At 38.3% G+C, this 20,563-nt stretch overlaps 3 protein-coding genes across 3 annotated transcripts in view; 2 read left to right on the top strand and 1 right to left on the bottom strand.

Moving 5' to 3' along the window:
* Positions 1-20,563, top strand: part of MCU (mitochondrial calcium uniporter) — a 421,200-nt gene that overhangs the window by 193,442 nt on the left and 207,195 nt on the right. The window lies entirely within an intron of this gene.
* The window catches only part of jv (javelin), a gene marked incomplete at its 5' end in the record, with an annotated part of 161,819 nt that overhangs the window by 64,623 nt on the left and 76,633 nt on the right, over positions 1-20,563 (bottom strand). The window lies entirely within an intron of this gene.
* LOC135709669 (folate transporter 1-like) lies at positions 2,878-5,010 on the top strand. The gene is made up of 2 exons (XM_065232058.1): positions 2,878-3,689; positions 3,749-5,010. The coding sequence occupies exons 1-2, from the start codon at positions 3,179-3,181 to the stop codon at positions 4,540-4,542; spliced, it is 1,305 nt and encodes a 434-aa protein (XP_065088130.1). The 5' UTR covers positions 2,878-3,178; the 3' UTR covers positions 4,543-5,010.

The raw sequence follows: 20,563 nt of genomic DNA, 5'->3' as shown, positions 1-20,563 counted from the left end.
TATTGGACGTTAGCTAGAAGCTTCAGCTGGATTTTTATCCGGCTTCAAAATTGCAACAACTTTTGCATGTATGCCAAATGGAAACATCTGTTAAATAATTTTACCAAGAAAGACAAGGTACTCTCTGGTAGTTTTTTGATGAGGATATAGAAAATTCCATCATCATCTGGAGCTTTCATATTATGAAACTTTTTAGTTATAGACCTTACTTCGTCCAAATCAGTTCCCCAGGAATCATCAAAAATATTTTCCCGAGAGAAAATATTCAGATAATCCCGAGAAACCTGATTCTCAATAGGACTAGTAAGACCCAAACTGAAATTATGGGAACTCTCGAATTGCTTGACAAGTTTCTGAGCTTTTTCCAAATTTGTGATCAAAATTTTACCACCTTCTTTAAGCGCTGGAATAGGCTTTTGAGGTTTTTTCAAAATTTTTGTGAGTTTCCAAAAGAGTTTGGAACTCGGGTCTAATTTAGAAACATTATTTCCAAAAGTTTTGTTCCTCAGGGCAGAGAATCGATTTTAAATTTGTTTTTGCAAATCCTTTTCATGGCAGGATCACGTGTTCTTTGATATTGTCTCCTACGGACATTTTTAAGACGGATCAAGAGCTGAAGATCGTCGTCTATTATAATTGAATCGAATTTAACCTCGCATTTGGATACTGAGGCAGCTCTTGCATCAACTATAGAAGTAGTCAGAGATTCAAGAGCATAATTAATTTCATCTTTGGTTTGCAAAGGAATGTTTGGATCGAAGTTATATTCCATAAACGTTCGATATTGCTCCCAATCAGCTCTATGGTAATTGAAAGTAGAGCTGTTGGGATTAGACATTATTTCTTGGGATATTTCTAAAGTTACTGGAAGGTGATCAGAACCGAAGTCAGCATGGGTAACCAATTGGCTACAAAGTTGACATGAATCAGTTAAGACCAAATCAATAGTGGAGGGATTTCTTGCAAAAGAAAAGCATGTTGGGCTGTTTGGATATTGAATAGTGTAATAACCTGCAGAACAATCATCAAACAGAATATTACCATTGGAATTGCTTTGAGCATTATTCCATGAGCGGTGTTTTGCATTAAATCACCAATAATGAAGAATTTAGACCTATGACGGGTAAGTTTCTGAGATAAAAATCATTCGTTCTACACTCAACTTAGCTGAAACCGAAGACAACCTTAACAGATAGACCAACTACTTGCATGGATCTTAATTTTGACATAACATCATTCTCTTGATCAAGGCAACCTTAGAGTATCGTAGTTAACCTTTGTTTTTCTTCATTCGTGGCTGCTGGATGTTCATTATCGCCTCCGTTGTTGTCAATATTAATATTCGTCTTCATCTTGGTGGCGATGATTTTGAGGATCAAATGCAAAATAATTATTTTCATTTTACACAAATATAGCGCTGAAGGACGTTTTGTGCTAATTTTTACACACAAACCGATGGCAAATTATTGCCTCATGCTGAACTGATGATAAAATCCTGGTTCTAGGCTCTGGATTTGACAATATTCAAAATAATCATTTTGCCCAAAATGAATTTGATTATGCTTTTGAAGATCATTTCTGATTTTGACAATTTTGAGTTGGATAATCATGCACTGGAGAATATCGACAAACGCGTATTCGTTGGTGTTTAATGGGTTCTATAACATTCCCCAGAATTCCATTCCCAAGAATGTACCATTCCCCAGAAAAGATGATGAAATTAGTAATTTTCACTTTTCTTTTTTTTTTAGTATTGATAATACACTATGTTTATTTTTATGGAACTATATATTCATCAATTCCAAATCATTTTATAGCTCTTTAGAAAATGACAGCCTTCAAGTTTTCGAGCACTTCGTTCATCATTTAAAAAGTTAAAGGGTCTATTATGCAATCCAATTCAACCAGTCGGAAACTGTTAAACCTTATCGAAGAATTGTTCGACCTGAGTTGAAGAATTTCTCGTGATGGATTAAAAAATCGGTGCATGGAACGTTGAACTACCGATTACAAATTTATAACATTATTCCATACGTTATTATCCCGAATCCCTTGCGAAAAACTATTGATTATATATTTTCCTTATATATTAAAAGAAGGGAATATTCCCTTCTTTATCGTATATTTAACGAATTAATTATGTTCTCTTTTATATATTAAAAGAAGGGAACATTCCCTTCTTTAACGTATATCCAAAGAATTAAATAATTTCCTTTGGTTATATTTTCAAAGAAAGGAAAAGCCCTTGATCCATTAAGAAGTTTTTCTCTTCTTTTTATATACGCGAAAGAAGATTCCGGGAGTGACTATAATAAACAAAAATAGTCAATCTAAACATGGCATATTTTTCTGTGGAATGGTACATTCTGGGGAATGGTTTTCGGGGGAATGGTGCATTCTGGGAACTGAGATTCTGGGGAATGGTTTTCGGGGGAATGTTATAAAACCGTTTAATGAACTCATGTGTTCATTTCGCTCGTACGTAACAGCGAAGATTTTCTAAACAAACGCAATTCATCTACACTGGGTTGAAGCGCTACTTCTTGCATGTGATGGTAAATGATAATAACAGACACTGGTTCGCATGCCTCTGCCATGGCAGGATGGCCCGATAAACGAACGTGTTCTATTTTCACCATCTATTAATCACACAACGTAGGAGAGTTCTGCCCATGCGCGATCAGAGTTATTTTTGAACGCCTTTTTTGTTTAAGGCAGGGTTTTTTTTTTAATAACCGGGAAAAAATCCGGGAATTGAAAAATGGTATTTGAATGGACACCCTGCTTTTGTGCGGCAAGGATTCCGAAATATCTGTGGACCCATACGTCTAAACTGGAAGACTTCAGCCCGATTGGGAGAAAAAGGAAAGTTAAATTATTTATTATTTCGCGTAAATCTAAATAAATCACGATAAGATAAGATAATAACATCTTGCAAAAACTTGTCAGCACTTGGGAGTGATGCTTACGGATAGAAGAGAGATAATTCTGGTTTTTGGCTTGGATCATCTTAGATCGATGTAGCACGCTGGTGGTGAGTAGCATGGTTGCTGTGATCAAGTCTCTTATCACGCTACTCAATTACGAGGTTAGAACGAGAGTACCGATAAGGAGCGAGAAGTAAAGGTTTCTGGTGATCCGCGTGGACGTTGGTGGTTGTTCATATTAATAGTGAGCTATGAAGCAGTGGCAGCGTGTTTCCTTTATTCTGTGCATATTCGGGTTCCTGAAAGATTTCCGACCGAGTGAACCGTTTGTGTTTGAGTTTCTGACCGGTCCGCGGCACAACTTAACGGTTGAACAGGTGGTACAGGATGTACTTCCTGTCGGGACGTATTCCTACATGGCGCAGCTGGTGGTGGCGTTCTTGATAACGGATTACTTTCGCTACAAACCTTTGATCATAGTGTCCGGATTGGCCGGGACCGTTGTGTGGAGCTTGTTTGTGTGGTCCAGTTCGCTAGGGGCAGTTCAGGTCCTAGAGGTGTTCTATGGGACGTACCTGGCTGCCGAGCTTGCATATTATGCGTATATTTACGCTAGGGTTGATAGGAAACACTACCAGAAGATCACTTCATACATTCGTTCGGCAACCCTAGCTGGACGGTTTCTGGCGTCGGCTGCGTCACAGATGTTTATTTACTTTGGAATTACCGACTATCTAGGACTGAACTACATCTCGCTGGGAGGTATGCTTTCTATTTTTATTAAATTGATTTACAGGAGATTAACAGCGATTAAATTTCAGCACAACTCTCGATCACGGCGTGGTCATTTTTGCTACCCCCAGTGCCTGCAAGCATGTACTTCCATCGTCGGGAGGAGCCCTCGGAAGAGCAAATCGAGCTCAAATCGGACAAGCATCAATCTGATCCAGAGTCAATATGCAACCGAGCTACTACTCTTCTTTGGGCTCACTTCAAGTGCGCCTACACAAACTTTACCGTCATACGATACAGTCTATGGCAGGCGGTAGCAGTATGCTTCATGAATCAAATAATTTCGTATGTACAAGGCCTGTGGTCCACCATTGGTGGACCAGACACTGTACTCTGGAATGGAGCAGTCGAAGCTGTCTTAACTCTAATGGGTACCCTGGTCACACTGTTAGCAGGATTCGTCCCCCAGAAATACCTCAAATTGCACATCACCATCCCTTGCCTATCGATGATCGCAATCCTAGAAGGCTTTGCAATATTCATGGCAACGGTAACCTCAAATCTGACCGTTTCCTATGTCGGCTACATAATGTTCGGCATTCTGCACTGTTTTGCGCTCACGCTCGTCACCTCGGAGATCGCCAAACATATCTCCGATGACAGCTTTGCGCTGATCTTCGGCATTAACACCACGGTGGGCTTGATGATGCAATCTATACTCACCCTTGCCGTGGTGGATAACGACGGTGGTTTCGCACTGGACATCCGCGGACAATTTACCGTGTACAGCTGCATCTTTTTTGCCATTGGACTGCTGTATGCCATATTCTTGGTAGTCGAACTGTTTAGCCGAAGCAAACCGGAAGCGAAACAACCGGAATGAGCAGTAGCTGATCAGAGTATGAAATTATGGGCAAAGAAGGCATTCATGTTTACAAATTAATCGTTCCTGAAGGATGTCAACCACCAGACGTGAACCCTGGTCTCAATGCACCACGTTATAGTGCTGGCGACAACTCTCTGATGAGACAACGATACTTCATTTCCATGCTCCTTCCTTCATACGAATCGGTAAAACTCGACCTTCTCCAATTTGCATGACACTTCGCAATATGCTTTGTTATGGACAATAATTCACATTTTTGCAAAAAATCGGCCATTTTGGATCTTGCAATTGTTTTCAAAATGGCGTCTTTTACATTTCTCAATAAACTGTAGCACGAAAATGTCACTTCTGATCGAATGACGTCTGAGACAAAGCTAAATAGATAAATAAAGTTTTTCTGGTAAAAATATAAACAGTATTTGCTTTTTTTATACACGGTTTGTTTTGAAGAGACATTTATTTTTAAAAAATCGACAAGTTTGATATTTTGGCTCATGCAAGTAGAGGCCTTTCCCTATCATTTGCGACCTCATTGAAAACAATCGGTCGGGAGGTCTAGAGCAATTTTACCAAGAACTTTTGACTGATCACAGTAGAACTGGCAGTTTATTATCATATGAATTTCTGCTTTGTTTATGTTTAAATTCAGCACCATTAACACCAGATCACTCATACACTCTAGATTTCTAGTTGTCAGTTCCACTGAAAAACGTCTCTTGGATCACCTTATTGTTATTATCTTTTATTTTCAATGAATAACTTCAGTGTGCAAGCTGGCAACAGGTTTGCTTTGTTTCAATTCAGCGTGTTTGTTTTTGTTTATAATTTTGACAAGTTCATTCGGGATCGCCTTGTCAAATCCAGTCCGCTTTTTAGATACACATGCATTTGGTTATAAAAGTGCTAAGAAATCACGAGGAAAATCAGGACATATGTAGTTTGTGTTTCATGGCTAAAGAAGACTAATTTGCGAAAACTAACCGAAAAATCGATTAAAATTAAAATTTTCTATCGGATATCGACGCAAAAAGTTGGTACTCAAAATCAGCTAATTGAAGTGCATCAGTATAAACATGGTCAACGTGTTTCAATGAGGAGTGGAATGAATTGCTAATGTGACGTATGTATAGCTGCTCGTGTAACATTGCCAAATCTATGTGGCTTACAGAATAAGGCGAAGAAGCGTGGGAGGCCTTCAGCGTAGGAGGTCTCCAAATAGATCCACACCGGAAATTCAGTTGTTGCATCCTATCTTAGGGAAAACCGTTCTGATGAAGATGGCTCCGTAACTCTTGCTAACACGAGAGGACGTCCGTTCATTGACTTCGCATAGTAATGCAATTCTATCTGTTGATGACTTGTTCCTAATAAAAACCAAATACAATTTGAGCACAAGGAAAACATTGCAATTAAGCAGTGCCCTTCGAGGAATGGACATCGAAGTCCCTTCTTATCTTGCCCAAAAGATAAAAGATATTAACCAGAAGCTCAAGGAGTTCTTTTCTGTTACACATCTTCCATTGGAATTTGAGTAGACCAGTAAGGGGTCTTCACCAAGAGTCTTGATGAAAACCAAGGTTGCAAAGACTCATTTCAGCTAAAACAATGTTTTTCTAAATTATGAAATAATTAGATGCCATGATCAAATTTTGAATTGGTAGGATACAAGAAGAGGTTGCAAAGAATGTGTTTGACATATTAAACCTGTTTATTTCACTTCATGAGAGTCACAGTCAGCGATTTTTCACAAACTCACTCACTCACTCACTCACTCAGCGATCAGCAAATTGCTGATTGTGACTCATAGAAAGCAAAATTTACAGGTTTTATGTTTCCAACGCATACTTTGTAACCTCTTCTTGTAAGTTACAAGTAAAACATGCCATCATACCATCTTTTGGTTTTATTATTCCGAAAAACATTATTTTAGCTGAAATGAGTCTTTGCAACCTTGATGAAAACCAGTCGTATACAAGAAATCAAAAATATCTACAAATGACAAAATGACAAGCTATCAACGAACCGAATGATAACGCTATGTCAGAAGTGGAAAGCAATAATGATATAATCTTCTTCCTCCTTTTTCATGACAAGCAGCCCGTGCGACACAGCTCACTGGAAATGGAAATGAGCAAATTGTTGGCAAATTGCTTCACGAAGTAAAGCCGAAGATGATACACATGTGTTAATGGGATTTTTTTTTTGTTATGTCTTTTCTCGATTTAGAACAAGCTACATATGTCCTCATCCGTGTATATTGCAACAAAGCAGGCAAGCACTATATCATTATCCTTCTACCACTCCGATCGAGCTATGTTACAGAGCGAGTTTGTCATGGTAGTCGTAGCAACAGTTTTGTCTGTATCGTTGGTTGCTTTATGTGTTTGGATTCGCTGGTCATATATTGTAACGACGTGAAGGGAGCCTGAGGGACAATTCCGAAAACCGATCAGAGAGTGGCAACATGCCTGCCAACACTTCAAGACTCATCGTATGAGTCGAGTGCATGCATCCTAACGCGATACGAAGACTGCTATACTGGATCCGTTCCAGTTTGATGATATGTGTTTTAGTCGCCGATTGGAAGCTTAAATTACCATACTCTAAAACCGATAAAATCGTTGTCCAGTACAACGTTAGAAGATCTTGTGGATGGGCTCCCCACCACGTTCCGGTAATTGTACGGAAAAAATTGATCCTTTGTTGGTATTTCCACATCAGATACTCAATGTGGGATCTCCAGGTGCATTTGGAATTGAACCAGACCCCAAGATATTTGAAAGACATGGAATGAGTGATTGGCTTACCCAAAAGTTGAAGCTTCGGTTGTGCAGGGCTATGTTTCCTAGGAAAAAACGACCAACTCAGTTTTCTCCGTGGAGAATTCGATGCCTAGCTGAATAGCCCAAGTAGACAAACTGTCTGAGGTATCCTGTAAGGGTCCTTGCAGGTCGACCCCTTTGAGCCCTGTCATAGACACTACGCCCTCATTTGCTAGTTGTCTCAACGGGCAGTTGTCACTTAGACAATTCTCTGTCGTAGAAATTATACAAAAGGGGGCTTAAACATGAGCCCTTGGGGAGGCCCATATAACTTAATCGAGAAGCTGTAGAGTTTCCATGAGTTTCCATGTTTCCCTGACAGCAAATTTTACAAAAAGTTATTAATTAATGGAGAAAGGCCACAAGCGTGGAGTTTGTCTGAAAGGACTTCAACCGATACTGAATCAAAAGCCCCCTTAATATCCAAGAAGACAGAAGCCATTTGCTCTTTTTTTAGGAGAAGCCAACTTAATTTCAGTGGAAAGCCCCTACGGAAACCAAATTGAGTATCTGAGAGTAGGTGGTTCATCTCAACCCATTTGTCCAGGCTAAAAAGGATAATTTTCTCCAAAAATTTTCGAATGCACGATAACATCGCGATAGGATGATACGAGTTATGATCTGACGCGGGTTTTCCAGGCTTTTTAATGGCTATAACTCTCATCCGCCTCCAATAATCTGGGACAATATTGAGCTCCAGGAACTGACAAAACAAATCCAACATACGCCTCTTAGCGACCGGAGCCGAATTGCGACACGAACGGAGCGCGAGTGAGAGCTCCAGCATTGTAAAAGATTACTGATCTCATCTACTGAATTTGTCGTTTCGCGAGGAATCAGGACATCTTTTCGCGCGAACTTGAGAATCCAACGATCCGAGAAATCCTCGCTTTCGTCGTTTGAAGACCGGTTACGCATCCGCATCCGCGCAGCGTTCCAAAGCGTATTCATCGACGTTTCGCGCGATAATCCGTCCACGAATTGCCTCCAGTATCCGCGTTTCTTGGTTTTGATGAGGCTCTTGAGTTCGCGTTCAAGAGCTGAGTACGCTTCGAAATGCTCGGGTGTTCCACGTTTGCGGAAAAGCTTAAATGCGTCGGACTTTTCACGATAAACCTCTGTGCATTGCTGGTCCCACCAAGGGGATGGTGGTTTCCTACGAAAATTCGTTACTGGAACCAGTCGAGTTTTAGCTTGAAGCGCGCTGTCCAAGATCATATTGGAGAGGAAGTTATATTCCTCCAACGGTGGAAGCCCTTCTACCGACGTTAGGGCTTCATCGATCACAGTCTTGAACTTTGCCCAATCGATATTACGGGTGAGATCGTACGCGACGTTAACGGGTTCCGACGGACTGAACCCGAAATTTTGATCGGCAAGTGATCACTACCGTGGGGATCCTGGATCACATTCCACGTGCAATCCAACGATAATGAATTAGAGCAAAGTGTGAGGTCTAATCTGCTACAATTCGTGGATGGGCCAGCCAAAAGTGTTACTTCTCCATTGTTAAGAATTGTCATATGGAAGCTGTCGCAGAGGTCATATATCAAAGTAGAACAGTTCCCCCCAACCTGTACCGTGGGAATTAAAATCTCTAATAATCAACCGTGAAGCAGGAAGTACCGAACATATATCTGAAAGTTGTTTTCGATTAACAACGGCTCTAAGAGGAATATAAACAACTTCAATAGCTGGAAATTGTGGTGAAGGAATGGTACTTTTTGATCCTCAAAAGAACCCCTCCTCCACGTGAATCCTCACGATCCAATCGAATAATGTTAAAATCATAAAAAGAAAGATCTATATCTGAAGAGAGCCAAAAAGATATGCTTATTTAGATATATTTTTTTATATTTTTACTTAAAACTACAAAAAAATACTGTAAAAATACTGTTTCAGGCGATATTTCGATCAATAGTGACGTTGTTGTGCTACAATCTATTAAAAAATTGCAGATGACATTCTGAAAAAAAAAGATCCAACATGACCGGTTTTATACAAAAAAAATGAATGATCGCCTATTACAAACAATTATGCAGAGTTTCATGCAAGTCGGACAAGGACGAGCTAAAACCTATTATTTTTTGAGCTATTTGGCCTGGAACTACTCCTTTTTTAACTTCGAGTAAACCGCGATTAATCGGTCCACCCCTATTAGACGTAGTATTAAGCTATTAAGCAGTGACATATTGGCTCCGAAAAGCTAATGCGATTGAGCCTTCTAAATAAATTAATCGGAAATAAATCTTTTCACAATACAATTGCATCACACTAAATTACTTCAGGACATTAAGTTCAACGCGTTAGCCTAGTTTAGCTATTTTTATTTTATTTTATATTGTTTCTGAATCCAAATGTCCACACTTTCCTTTTGACACCTTCCATTGGCCATCTATATAGGCAACATATCAAATGGGTGCTAGAATTCGGCCATTTTGACTGAGGCCTAATTTTTAGAAATGGCGTTTTTCGATATTTTTCAACAAATCATAGCATGAAAACGGTAAGTGAGCATCGCAACAGGATTGTGAAGTTTCATTTTTTGTGTGTCCATATCTCCGGAACCAAATGCCCGATCGAGATAAAGTTCGATATGGTAAGTCCAATACAAACCAATTGCAACCAGTTGCTCTCGAATCGGTTCAGCCATCGTCGAGAAAAGTGACTGAGTATGGATACGAACTGTCGCTTTTTCGTTCATATCTCCGGAACCAAATATCCGATCGGGATACAAATCCATGAGAGACACAAACACACAAAATGGAGCCAGATGTTTTAGCTTCAGTCAAAAAAATTAAAAGAATTAAAGTTCAATTTCAATTAGATCGGGTAAAGTAAAGGAAATTTTATTTATAATACTAATGGAGTAGGTGCTGTGAAAAGATCCTCCGAAGTGCGGCATACCATGTCATGGCACACCTTTCGAAATGTATCATCTCAAATCCAGCCACGCAACCTCAAACCCAAAACGTTTATTTTCGTTGAACATGCATCACAAATTGCCCCCGATAACACAAGCCCATATGTTGTACCACTTGTTAAATCTAAAGGCACTTCCACAAGCACAGCGCACAAGATTCCAATCGAGCTAGCTCCTTCGTGAAAAGTTCTCGGGCGAAGTCAGTAACCTGACCTGTTGGAACGCTGCTGCAACCCGAGTAGAGGGGAATAGCAAAACCAGAGCAAAATAATACCAAATTTTACTATCAATATCTTATTATGTTATTGGTAAGTTGTACGCTAGAAAATAAGGCCATTTTGGATCTCAGCCATGCCATAGCAAAACGATATGGTGGTTCTCACAATTTCGTAAAAATTTGTGGTTTTGTTCCTTATCGCAAAAAATTACACCCATTTTTTTTTCATTAGGGTGACCATTTCCATGCAGTGTTGGCAAAATCAAGCTCCTTTGATATTGCGAGACTATTCGCAACGTGCAAAAATCAAGCTTAGAGTTGACTCGACACAAAAATGATTCCGTTGCACATCGCACTATGGGAAATTTCCATACAAGCAAGCGGACAAAAATATTTTCTTCATTTTTGCTTCAATGTAAGATGTTGAATTTTTGTAATTATTAACTAAGGGACGAGGAACACATTTGGATGATTCACGAACAAGTTTTGATAAGGGCTTAGTTTTTAATTGATGTTTATTGATAATATTTTCAAGTCTTTTTCTGCAACATTTACTTATGGACAACATATTGTGAATTTTACAACATAGCTTCCATTTCCGTTCTTCTTAGTTTATTTCAGTTATAAGATAGGGAACAGAATGAGTGAAAAATGGGGGGATTAAAATTAACTTTTACGGGTACGACTCCGGCGTAGTGGTTAACATCCGTACCTCTCACGCCAAAGTTACGAGTTCAAATCTCATCCCGGACAAGTCACGAATAACCCAAGAGTGTTTAAGTGACTATAATAAAAAATAACTGGGAGAAACGGTATAAATTTTATTTCAATCTTTTTTTATTGTTTTCTCGATATTGCACATTTTTTTATTATTCGGCACTGCTATCATCACTAGCAAAATATTCTTCAACTTCGTCGACAGCTTCCATAAGTTCTTCCAATGCATTGCAGTTATCATCATCGACTGTTGAGCAGTTTTCAGAATCTTCGAATGTCATAAAACTTTTGACAATATCGGGATAGCTCAACGCTTTTTTTGATTGTCTTTTTTTCTCCATCCAAATGGATCTGATTCATTCATTGCCCGAATGAAGATATCATGTAAATTTTCGATGCTGGATCGTTTTCTAGCTTGGTGAGTTCGATATTTTTTCAGCTGTTTATGCTGACTTTCTGGTGCTTCTTCTACTAATATTCCAAGAGGAGCTGGCGAATGAATTGTTATTTCTCCAGCATGAGCAAGTACTTTATGTACGGTTGCAGGAATTTTTACACGAATCATATAAAGAAAGATAAAGTCGGTATGTGTCTTTGCAATAGGCATCATTTTTTTCTGGATTAATTGGCTCCTGACTGTTGATAGTAATTAAAATGTTTCGAAACCTCGCAATTAATTCTTTGTTGATATTTAAAATGCTGCTTAAAAGATGAGGATTTGCGAATCCTCGTCGACAAACGTTACCTGTAATGCTCGTACCTGCTCCTTCCGATCTTGGTTGATCAACTCTAACTCCAAATTTTTCATAAAGCTGTGCCGTTACTTGTTTTTTTTTTCTTTGCAGATACTATTTTTTACATGGCTGTAAAACTTTCAATTGCTTTATATCCATACGATACGAAATATGCAGCAGACATTCAAAGAAGCGAATCCATGCATGAAGTGGAGATATACCATAATCTAGGGTATCTACGTTGGATAGAAATCCTTCTTCAAATGTGTCTTTGATGTTCATTACGTTTGGAGTTACCCCACAAATAGGACAGTTCTGCATTGATGAACTCATGATCAATCATACTTAGTGCAAATTTAAAATCAACTAAGATTGTGTTTCCGTTTAATAGATCAAATTTCACTGGTATTAGTTCTTGCATTTCTTTCTCCACGTCTTGTTTTGTAGCAAGAATTATCTCTCTACTCTCTCACGAATTTCAGGATGAATGGTCTACAAAACTGAATGCTTTGAGGCATGCGGTTAAACCACATAATTTTGTTCGGATTATTTTCCACTTATAACCGTATTGGAGAGAGTGTTGATGAGAATACATCAGAATCATCTTGACATTCGTCTGGCAGTGTTTGATGATACTGGGAATAACCGGTTGAACCATCCATGCCCCAACTACTCAATAGAATCAATTCTGCATATTCCAGGTTATTTGATGTCATAAACTCGTCGAGTTCCCTCTCAATAACTTTGATGATTCGTTGGACTGTTTTAATATTATTCCATCATATTATATTGCATTCTTTTTGAAATATCTCTTCATAAGCTTTCTAATGGTATGTAAAAACATATGAATAACTTAGTTGAAGATGCTAATTTCAAATAACAGACTGAAGTGGTCATTTTTATACGATAGAGTGAGGAGATGAAAGTATAGAATTGATAGTTCCGTTTAGAGTACGGCAGTGTGAAAATTGCATATAGAAGAGTAGACAGCGAGCTAGGACAACTTTTAAAGGTACAAATCGGTTTTATCATCTCTCTTTACCAAACTCCCCCTTTGGAGAGGGATGGTGAAGGGTTTCAAAATTTGAGTTAAATATGGGCATTTCAAAAATTGAGTTAAATGTGGGTAAAATACAGCTGAAAAAAATGGTTGGAATTGTTTTTAAAACGGTAACTTTTTTTAAAAGAATGAGCAGCAAAGAATCAAGGAAATTTGATGGGATGGATTTTTTGAACTAATAGTCGATGTAGTACTTACTATTTGATGCAGTACCAGAATTTAAAGATTTTATTAGTTCTAAATAATTCTAATATTACTCTGAGGTTGATCAGAGTAACATTTTAATTCTTGACATCATACAACACACAACACCCAGCAGACCAGTTGGCAATTTTATGTTGAAGCAAAATTCACCGGGCTGAAGTGGGAATCAAAGCCTAACATCGTGGAACTCACACACTGTTTACCTAAACAACGGGTAGCTCCACTATTCACATGACCATTATGCCGAAGAATAATTTTATTATATTACTAAAAATGAAAGTCTGATAGCTTCATTTTTGAAGTCTCTGGATCTTGCAACGATTCTAAATTCCGGAATTTATATTTTTCCTGCTTCCCAGATCCAGTGCTGCAAAATCTCGACAGTACACGGTGATATTGACCATTCTGCTTTGGTCACTCATTTGAGATAACAGTCATAGTCAAGGCAAACCATGTCAATTGTCAATGACAATGGTGTCAGTGACGAACATGTGCAGATTTGTTTATTAGCTAAATTTGTAACGAAATTAAATGACTTGAGCAAAACAATTACATGGATCCATTTTAGTATATCAAATATCTACGTAGAACGGTGCCGGTGGTGTAGTGGTAAGCGTGATTACCTCTCACCCCAGCTGGCCTGGGTTCAATCCCAGTCGGCGCCGCCGGGATGTTCTGAGGCATAACATCTCTGATCACGCCTTCCTTCGGATGGGAAGTAAAGCCGTTGGTCCCCGGTTCATGAGTTGATGGGTCGATAGGTAGGGTCCAGGTGTGGGAGCTGCCTTCCTGGCACGTCGGTAGCATTGGTGCTCAGCACGGAAAACAAGATCGACGGAAAAAACAAACCAAAGGAAAAAAAAAGTATCTACGTCCTGAGCTACTTGAATAACAATAATGTGACACAGAATGTACTAAATTACACTTTTTGTTACCAGGTGAATCTTTGTCATTGACGAAAAAATGAATGAGATTTTGACGAAGGTTTTTTGAGGATCAAGTCTGTCAGTGACTATGCGACGAACAAATTTGTCAATGTCGCGCACTGCAGATCATGCATTTTTTTGTTAGTCTGAATTTACTTGGAACTCTTTACAGGATATATTCGCCTTTTTTTTTGTTCAATTTGAATCGTCCTATAAATCCTTCATATTTCTTTTCTATATTCCCCTTAAATAATATTGAAAATATCGAAACTTTTCCAGTAACATCCTAAGAGTTCTTAGCATTACCTCTTGTAATCTCTTATAACCCCAGTAACATTTATGTGATTTAGACTTGTAGAATGCTTTAAACCCTCTATAAAACTTGCAATGTTGCTTGGAACATCACTCTCCAATTCCACAACTCAATCAAATTGGTAATAATTCCCAAGAAATGGCTCAATTTTGTGTTCATTTTTTCTATGAAATTCTTAAAATATTCCTAACAATTTCCTTGGTACACTCTTCAGAATGACGGTCACACTCTTCTCAGACATATCCGATAATTCCCTTTAAACTGCTTTGTAGGTAAGGTCAGAATTGTTTTGAAATCCTTTTCAGTACTACCTAAGTACTCAAGTACCTTGCCAAAATGGGTTTGAAAGTGTCCCAGAAATTGCGCTTAAAATTTTATTAAAATTAATCTCCATAGAAACATTGGACAGAATTCCATTGAAATTATTCTCACGATTCGTATCAGCATACTCTCTATGTTTCATCATAAGAATTTTCTATGATTTCTCTTCCGGATTGTAATTCCTTTATTGACGAAATCTCATCAGAGTTGACAAGACAATTAACACCGTCTTCAACACTTAACTGTGAACTTTTTTCAGAATTACCTTAATGAATTTCAATAATGTCCAACGTTGATGGCCTATAATAATTAAAGTAACAAATTTAGATTTTTTTTTTAATTAGAGGGTAAATCAATTGCAGTGATATTTTTAAAAGCAATATGTTAAAAAATCTGGGAAAATCTGGAACACATTTAAAAAATCTGGAAACATGCGTGGTCAGTCTGTGTATCTGGCAAGACGACTAAAAATCTGGAAAATCCAGATAAATCTGGAATACTGGCAACGCTGGCTGCCAGCCGTTATGGAAGTTTCGATTGCATTCGGGTGTAAAGCAAAAATCATGAAACTCAATCTCACAACATTTTGTTGAGATTTGCAGCTGGTGAGTTTTGTTAGCTTGATATTCCGAGCTGCGATATCACAACTTGCAAAATCAACCTCAGTTGTTTGCTTGTTGATTTTTGTCTACGAAAATCAAGTGTGATCATGGACGTTGGTGAGATTGATTTTTTGATATTTTCCCAACACTGTTTCCATGTTAGGGCGGTTATTTTTTTTTTCTTTTCAAAAATGACTTTTTTCAAAAAAATTATATCTTTTGAAACACTGGACCGATTTCAATGTTCAAAATATCAAATGAAAGGTAATGGAAAAATAAAATGATATTCAAAATTGAGATTTTGTATTGACAAACATTGATTGTATTTGTTTTTCATGGTTTGTGGATAGAGAGCGCAATGTGTTTTTATATTTTGCCTTGAAAATTTAGGCTTTTTTACACATTGTATCTGAAAATTAGCGATGTGTTTGTTTTTTCGTTTTTGAGTTATTTTTTTTTTAAGTTATCATGTTTTGGGTTTTTGCTACTCCTATGCGACTAGATTACCGGCTAGATTATTACTAGGCTGATCTTGTATTTTTTAATGGCGTCTTTGACATTTTTTTTAATAAATTGTATTACCAAATTGTTCCTTCTGATCAAAATGACGTATGCGACAAAGTTGTTTAGAAAAGTAAAGTTGTTATGTTATGTTTTATTAGTAATTTTTAGTACTAATTCCAAAAAAGTATTAAAAACTCAAGTACCATCAAAGTTTCATGCAAATCGGAGAAGGTAGAGTTAATAGTTTATGCTGCTATCATTGCATAATTTGTTATTGTTATGATATTTTGGTATCATGAATGCAAGAGCTAATTTTGATGTTGGAAAAGTTCGCGATATTTCACGAAGTTCACCAAGGGAAAAGTTCGTGAGTCATAGTGATTTTTCGCGAACTTTTACATCACTGAATAGGTTATTAAATTGTTTTATTTAAATAACATACTAATAGCTTTATGAGATATAATAGCAAAATGTGATATTAATTTGTATGATTTTTTTATACCAAGATATGGTAACAATTGACTTTGCTATTACTCAGTTATGGTTCTATATATTTTTGATATTGCTGATGTTCTATTCCCCAAGTTCAATAGTAAAACTTGCTATTGATTTGATATTCTCGTCCACTCGGGAACAGCACCGGAACTATAGACGTCTACCGTGGAAACCGAGGAGTCGCGTGACTTTTCCGACGGCTCGTGACACACAAAAGGCAGCTGATTCGAATCGGCCACCACCAGAGGGCAGCAAACCTGCAGCGATGAGCGACCGAGATCTGATTAGTACACTGTGCCAGTGCTTGTATGATTTCGGACGACGAAAGGGTAAAAAGGGGGAGGCGAGACGAACCTCACGGTTGAGTTATTGCCTTTTCAGAACAAAAGTGCCTATTTGCTACCGTGGCTGATACTTATATACGTATACGTATAAAGAACACATGGGAATAGGGTCTGCGTCGATGACGGCTTTGAACTGTTGCTGGCTACCGAGAGTTGAAGGTTCCGGAAGTTGACTCATGTCTGCCTGGTGGACGGTTTGTGGATGGGCCTCCACAGTAGGGAGGACTGACTGTGATAGTCAAAATTATATCCCGCCGTCGTTGGGGTAAAGAATAGACTCGTGGCACGAAAGATGAGCCGCTGATTGATGGGCAACCAGTTGAATGTCAGTTACAGGTGTTGTGGATACTCTTCGGTATGTAAGTGCAAATATAGCAACAAACAAATGATCTTCGAGTTACAGAAATGATCGGTACAACGTTAACGATAGCGTCTTTTAAATTGTTCATATTTTTAATCGTATATGATAACTATTGACAAATGTTTGACTTTTGTTTGTTTTCTTATTTATATAAGTGTTCACACGCACTTTGATTTGATAGGATTTATTTGTCATAGTCATTATATTTTTATATACACTATAATCTGATAAGATCCATCCGCGATCCAAAACACCCCTAAAGCTCATTTAAATAAGACTTGAATTGAACCCCTCTTCACCGGGGAACACCCAAATTCAAGCAAATCTACCCTTTTTATGCGATGACGGCACTTTATCACACCAATTCATGGGCTACAATTAACGAAGGCAGGGGTTCAAATTGAATACCCCCAACGCCCCCTCCCACCCCTTTTCTCACACCTTATTGCTCTTATCCCTTCATGCAACGGAAAACAATCATCATCATCATCTTCGTGATCACTGGCACTTCCCGAAAGAAGATACTTCAAAACAGAGAAACACTAAACGAATTCGCACGACGGCTTTATTAATGAAGTATTCTTATCTGGTCGTTGTTGTCGTCATTTTTTATTACCAACATCAACAAACGCTACCCCTTCCCCCGGACCATTGTTCAAGCTCCACTTCTAGAGCAAACGCCATTGTTCATCTGTTTCTTTTCAGCCGTCGCGACGCAAGGGTACAGGGGCAGAGGTTTAAATTTATTACGAAGGGCCTTAGACAGAGAGTGAGAGAAAGAGGGAGAGAGGCAAAAAGAAAGAAAACCCGGCCGGACGTTGGAGCTTTTCAGCCTTCTTTCTCTCCTCTAACTCTCTTTTCCTTTTCCACGCCAAGTTCCATTTATATTATCATTGTTTTCTCGCTGCAAATATAAATTTTCGACTTCCTTCCGACGACGTCCCTCGCGTATCGTATCGCGGCATGGATAAGAAAATAGTCACCAACCGGTCGTCGTCGTCGTCTTCGGTGCAATGCCGGTGATATATTTCACGATGAATATGGCCCCGGGAAGAACCAGTCGATTGTAGGTTAAGGTGGAATAAGACGTTCGGTTTGAGTTATGAGATTTTCTATTTGTTCCGCCTGTTTGGCTAATAGATTGCGAGCGATGATACACACCCACGGCGTAGTCGATGCAGCAGTGCAAGGGAGAATTTGGGTGTAGTTTGATTTATGAAAGAGTTTTTATCTCACACTTCCCTAATTACACACTTCTTTACTGTTCTGAATTGGCCCAACGTGCACTGAATAACCACAAAACGTGATAACAATAGGAATATTTCATACTCCAGTGTGTAAAGGCGGCGATCTTCTTTGCGAAGCGTAAACACTGGTTCGTGTGAATAAGCAGTAGTAAATTGTAGTTTGCTACAATTCGAATAGGAAATACTACATTGCATGTTTCCAAGATGCTACATACATAGATGGTTCATGTCCCTAATGTCAAAATCTTGGGCCCATACATACATTTCGAAGAAAAGAAAGTTTCGCCAATTTTTTACTAGCAACCAAATACATTTGTATTGTCAAATGACGTATTTTCTAAGAAAAATTCAAGAACAACATCTATCGATGGGACCAATCTTTAGATCCATTGCATAATGTAAATAAAACATATTGTTTGCGTCAAATCCAAATATCTCAAATATTCCTCAACATACTTCTGATGGCATTTTGCGTTCACTTGCACATGTTTTAGAAAATTCATTCAGCAAATAATATATTTTTTTAAACTTTCATGTGATATATATGTTTAAGTAACACAAAAATAATAGCATTTTTTCAAAATTAATACTAAAAACGTGAATTTCACGCAAATTTTATAAAACTTCGTATATCTCAGTTGTTTGCAGCTTTTATGTCCTCGGCAACTATCATAAAATGTTACGTTCTACAAATTTTCCCAAGACAACAAATCTTGTGAAATAAAAAACTTTGTATCGCTGCGCCAATTTTGCGGCCAAAATTTGAACTATTTTTATTCATTAAATTGTAGTCCTAAAAAAAATGTAGTCCAAGAAACTTCACTGAAGACGTCAACTCAATTGGATGCAATACCTGAGCGTTATTTTTTTTTCTTACTAGATTTAATTCCTGTCCCACTGTGCATTGGCTAACATATGCTCAAACCCAGGCCCCATCATATTAAAGAGATTCATAGCCACATTGCTTGCTCACCGCTCACCACTCAAATTCGTTTTCGTCGGTGTTTGAATGGCTACACCAACACGATCATGAGTAGTGTGATGTGCTTTGTTGGGCTCGGTGGCCTTAGAGCGACCGTATTTAATACTGGGTAGAAAATCATGAGTTCAATCTCATGCCCCTCCTCACTCAAGATTCGCTCTTTAGTCGTTTTTCTTTTCTTAACTCGAACCCATCACTGTAACAAAACGAACCTTGCTGCATATCCAACGCTTTTATCCAACATTCCAGTGATTTCTCGAAGAAGTGCTGAGGACTCCTTGGTTTCCAACAAAACGAGCATCACGTCAACCCATTTGTACCCAATCCTTTCTTGACCTGCATTTGGACGTGGCCCGGCGCTGGTGTTGCCAAATTTTAGATCACCCCTTTTTACACATTGAGGATGATAGCTAGTCCCAAGCAGCATCTGTTGGTTATCTGTGCAATTACAGCTGATCTGGCAATAACGGAGAAGCTGGCAATAATGGCGCTCAATCATGCCCACGCTCATGCTTTATAAACAAAACACAGTAGTCGGGAGTTTTGTGAACTTGTTGCACGTTCCGTAAACTTAGTGATAATTTCGAGAACTTGTTGAAAATTCCGTCAACTTGTCAAAAGCTCCGTGAAAACTACGGAAGTTTCGTGAACTTGTCTGGAGTCCCGTGAACATGTTTTCAATTACGTGAAGTAGTCAAAAGTTCCGTAAACATGTCGGAAAATCCGATAATTTTTCGAAAGCTCTGTAAACTTGTTGGAAGTTCCGTGACTTTGTGGGAAATTCAATGAACTTGTCAGAAGTTTCATGAAATTTTAGGAAATTCTCGTGAACTAGTCGAATTTGTTGTAAGTTTCGTGAACCTCTCAATTACAATTTCCGAGTAATTTATGGAATTTCCTTAAAGCTCACGGAACTTCCTTCAAATTCACAGAACTTTCTTCAAATTCACAGAACCTAGTTCTGAGAGAACTTCAGGAAAGCTCCGAGAGAACTTTAGGAAAGTTCCGAGGCAATTTTAGGAAAGTTTCGAAGGAACTTTAGGAAATTTCCGATGGTACTTTAGGAAAGTTTCGAGGGAATTTTAAGGAATGTTCCGAGGAATCTACAGAGATGTTCCGATGGAACTTTAGGAAAGGTCTGAGGGAACTAAATAGAAGTTTCATGAGAAGTTTAACCTTCCGGGGGAAACTTCTCAGATATTCAGAGAAGTTATAGCGAAGCTTCTGAAGTTCCCATGGAAATTCC

This window comes from Ochlerotatus camptorhynchus, unplaced genomic scaffold (genome assembly GCF_037179485.1).
Source record: "Ochlerotatus camptorhynchus isolate MF236.1 unplaced genomic scaffold, CSIRO-AGI_Acam_v1.1 ptg000361l, whole genome shotgun sequence".
Taxonomy (NCBI): Eukaryota; Metazoa; Arthropoda; class Insecta; order Diptera; family Culicidae; genus Ochlerotatus; species Ochlerotatus camptorhynchus.
This window is presented reverse-complemented; position numbering and strand designations above follow the sequence as displayed.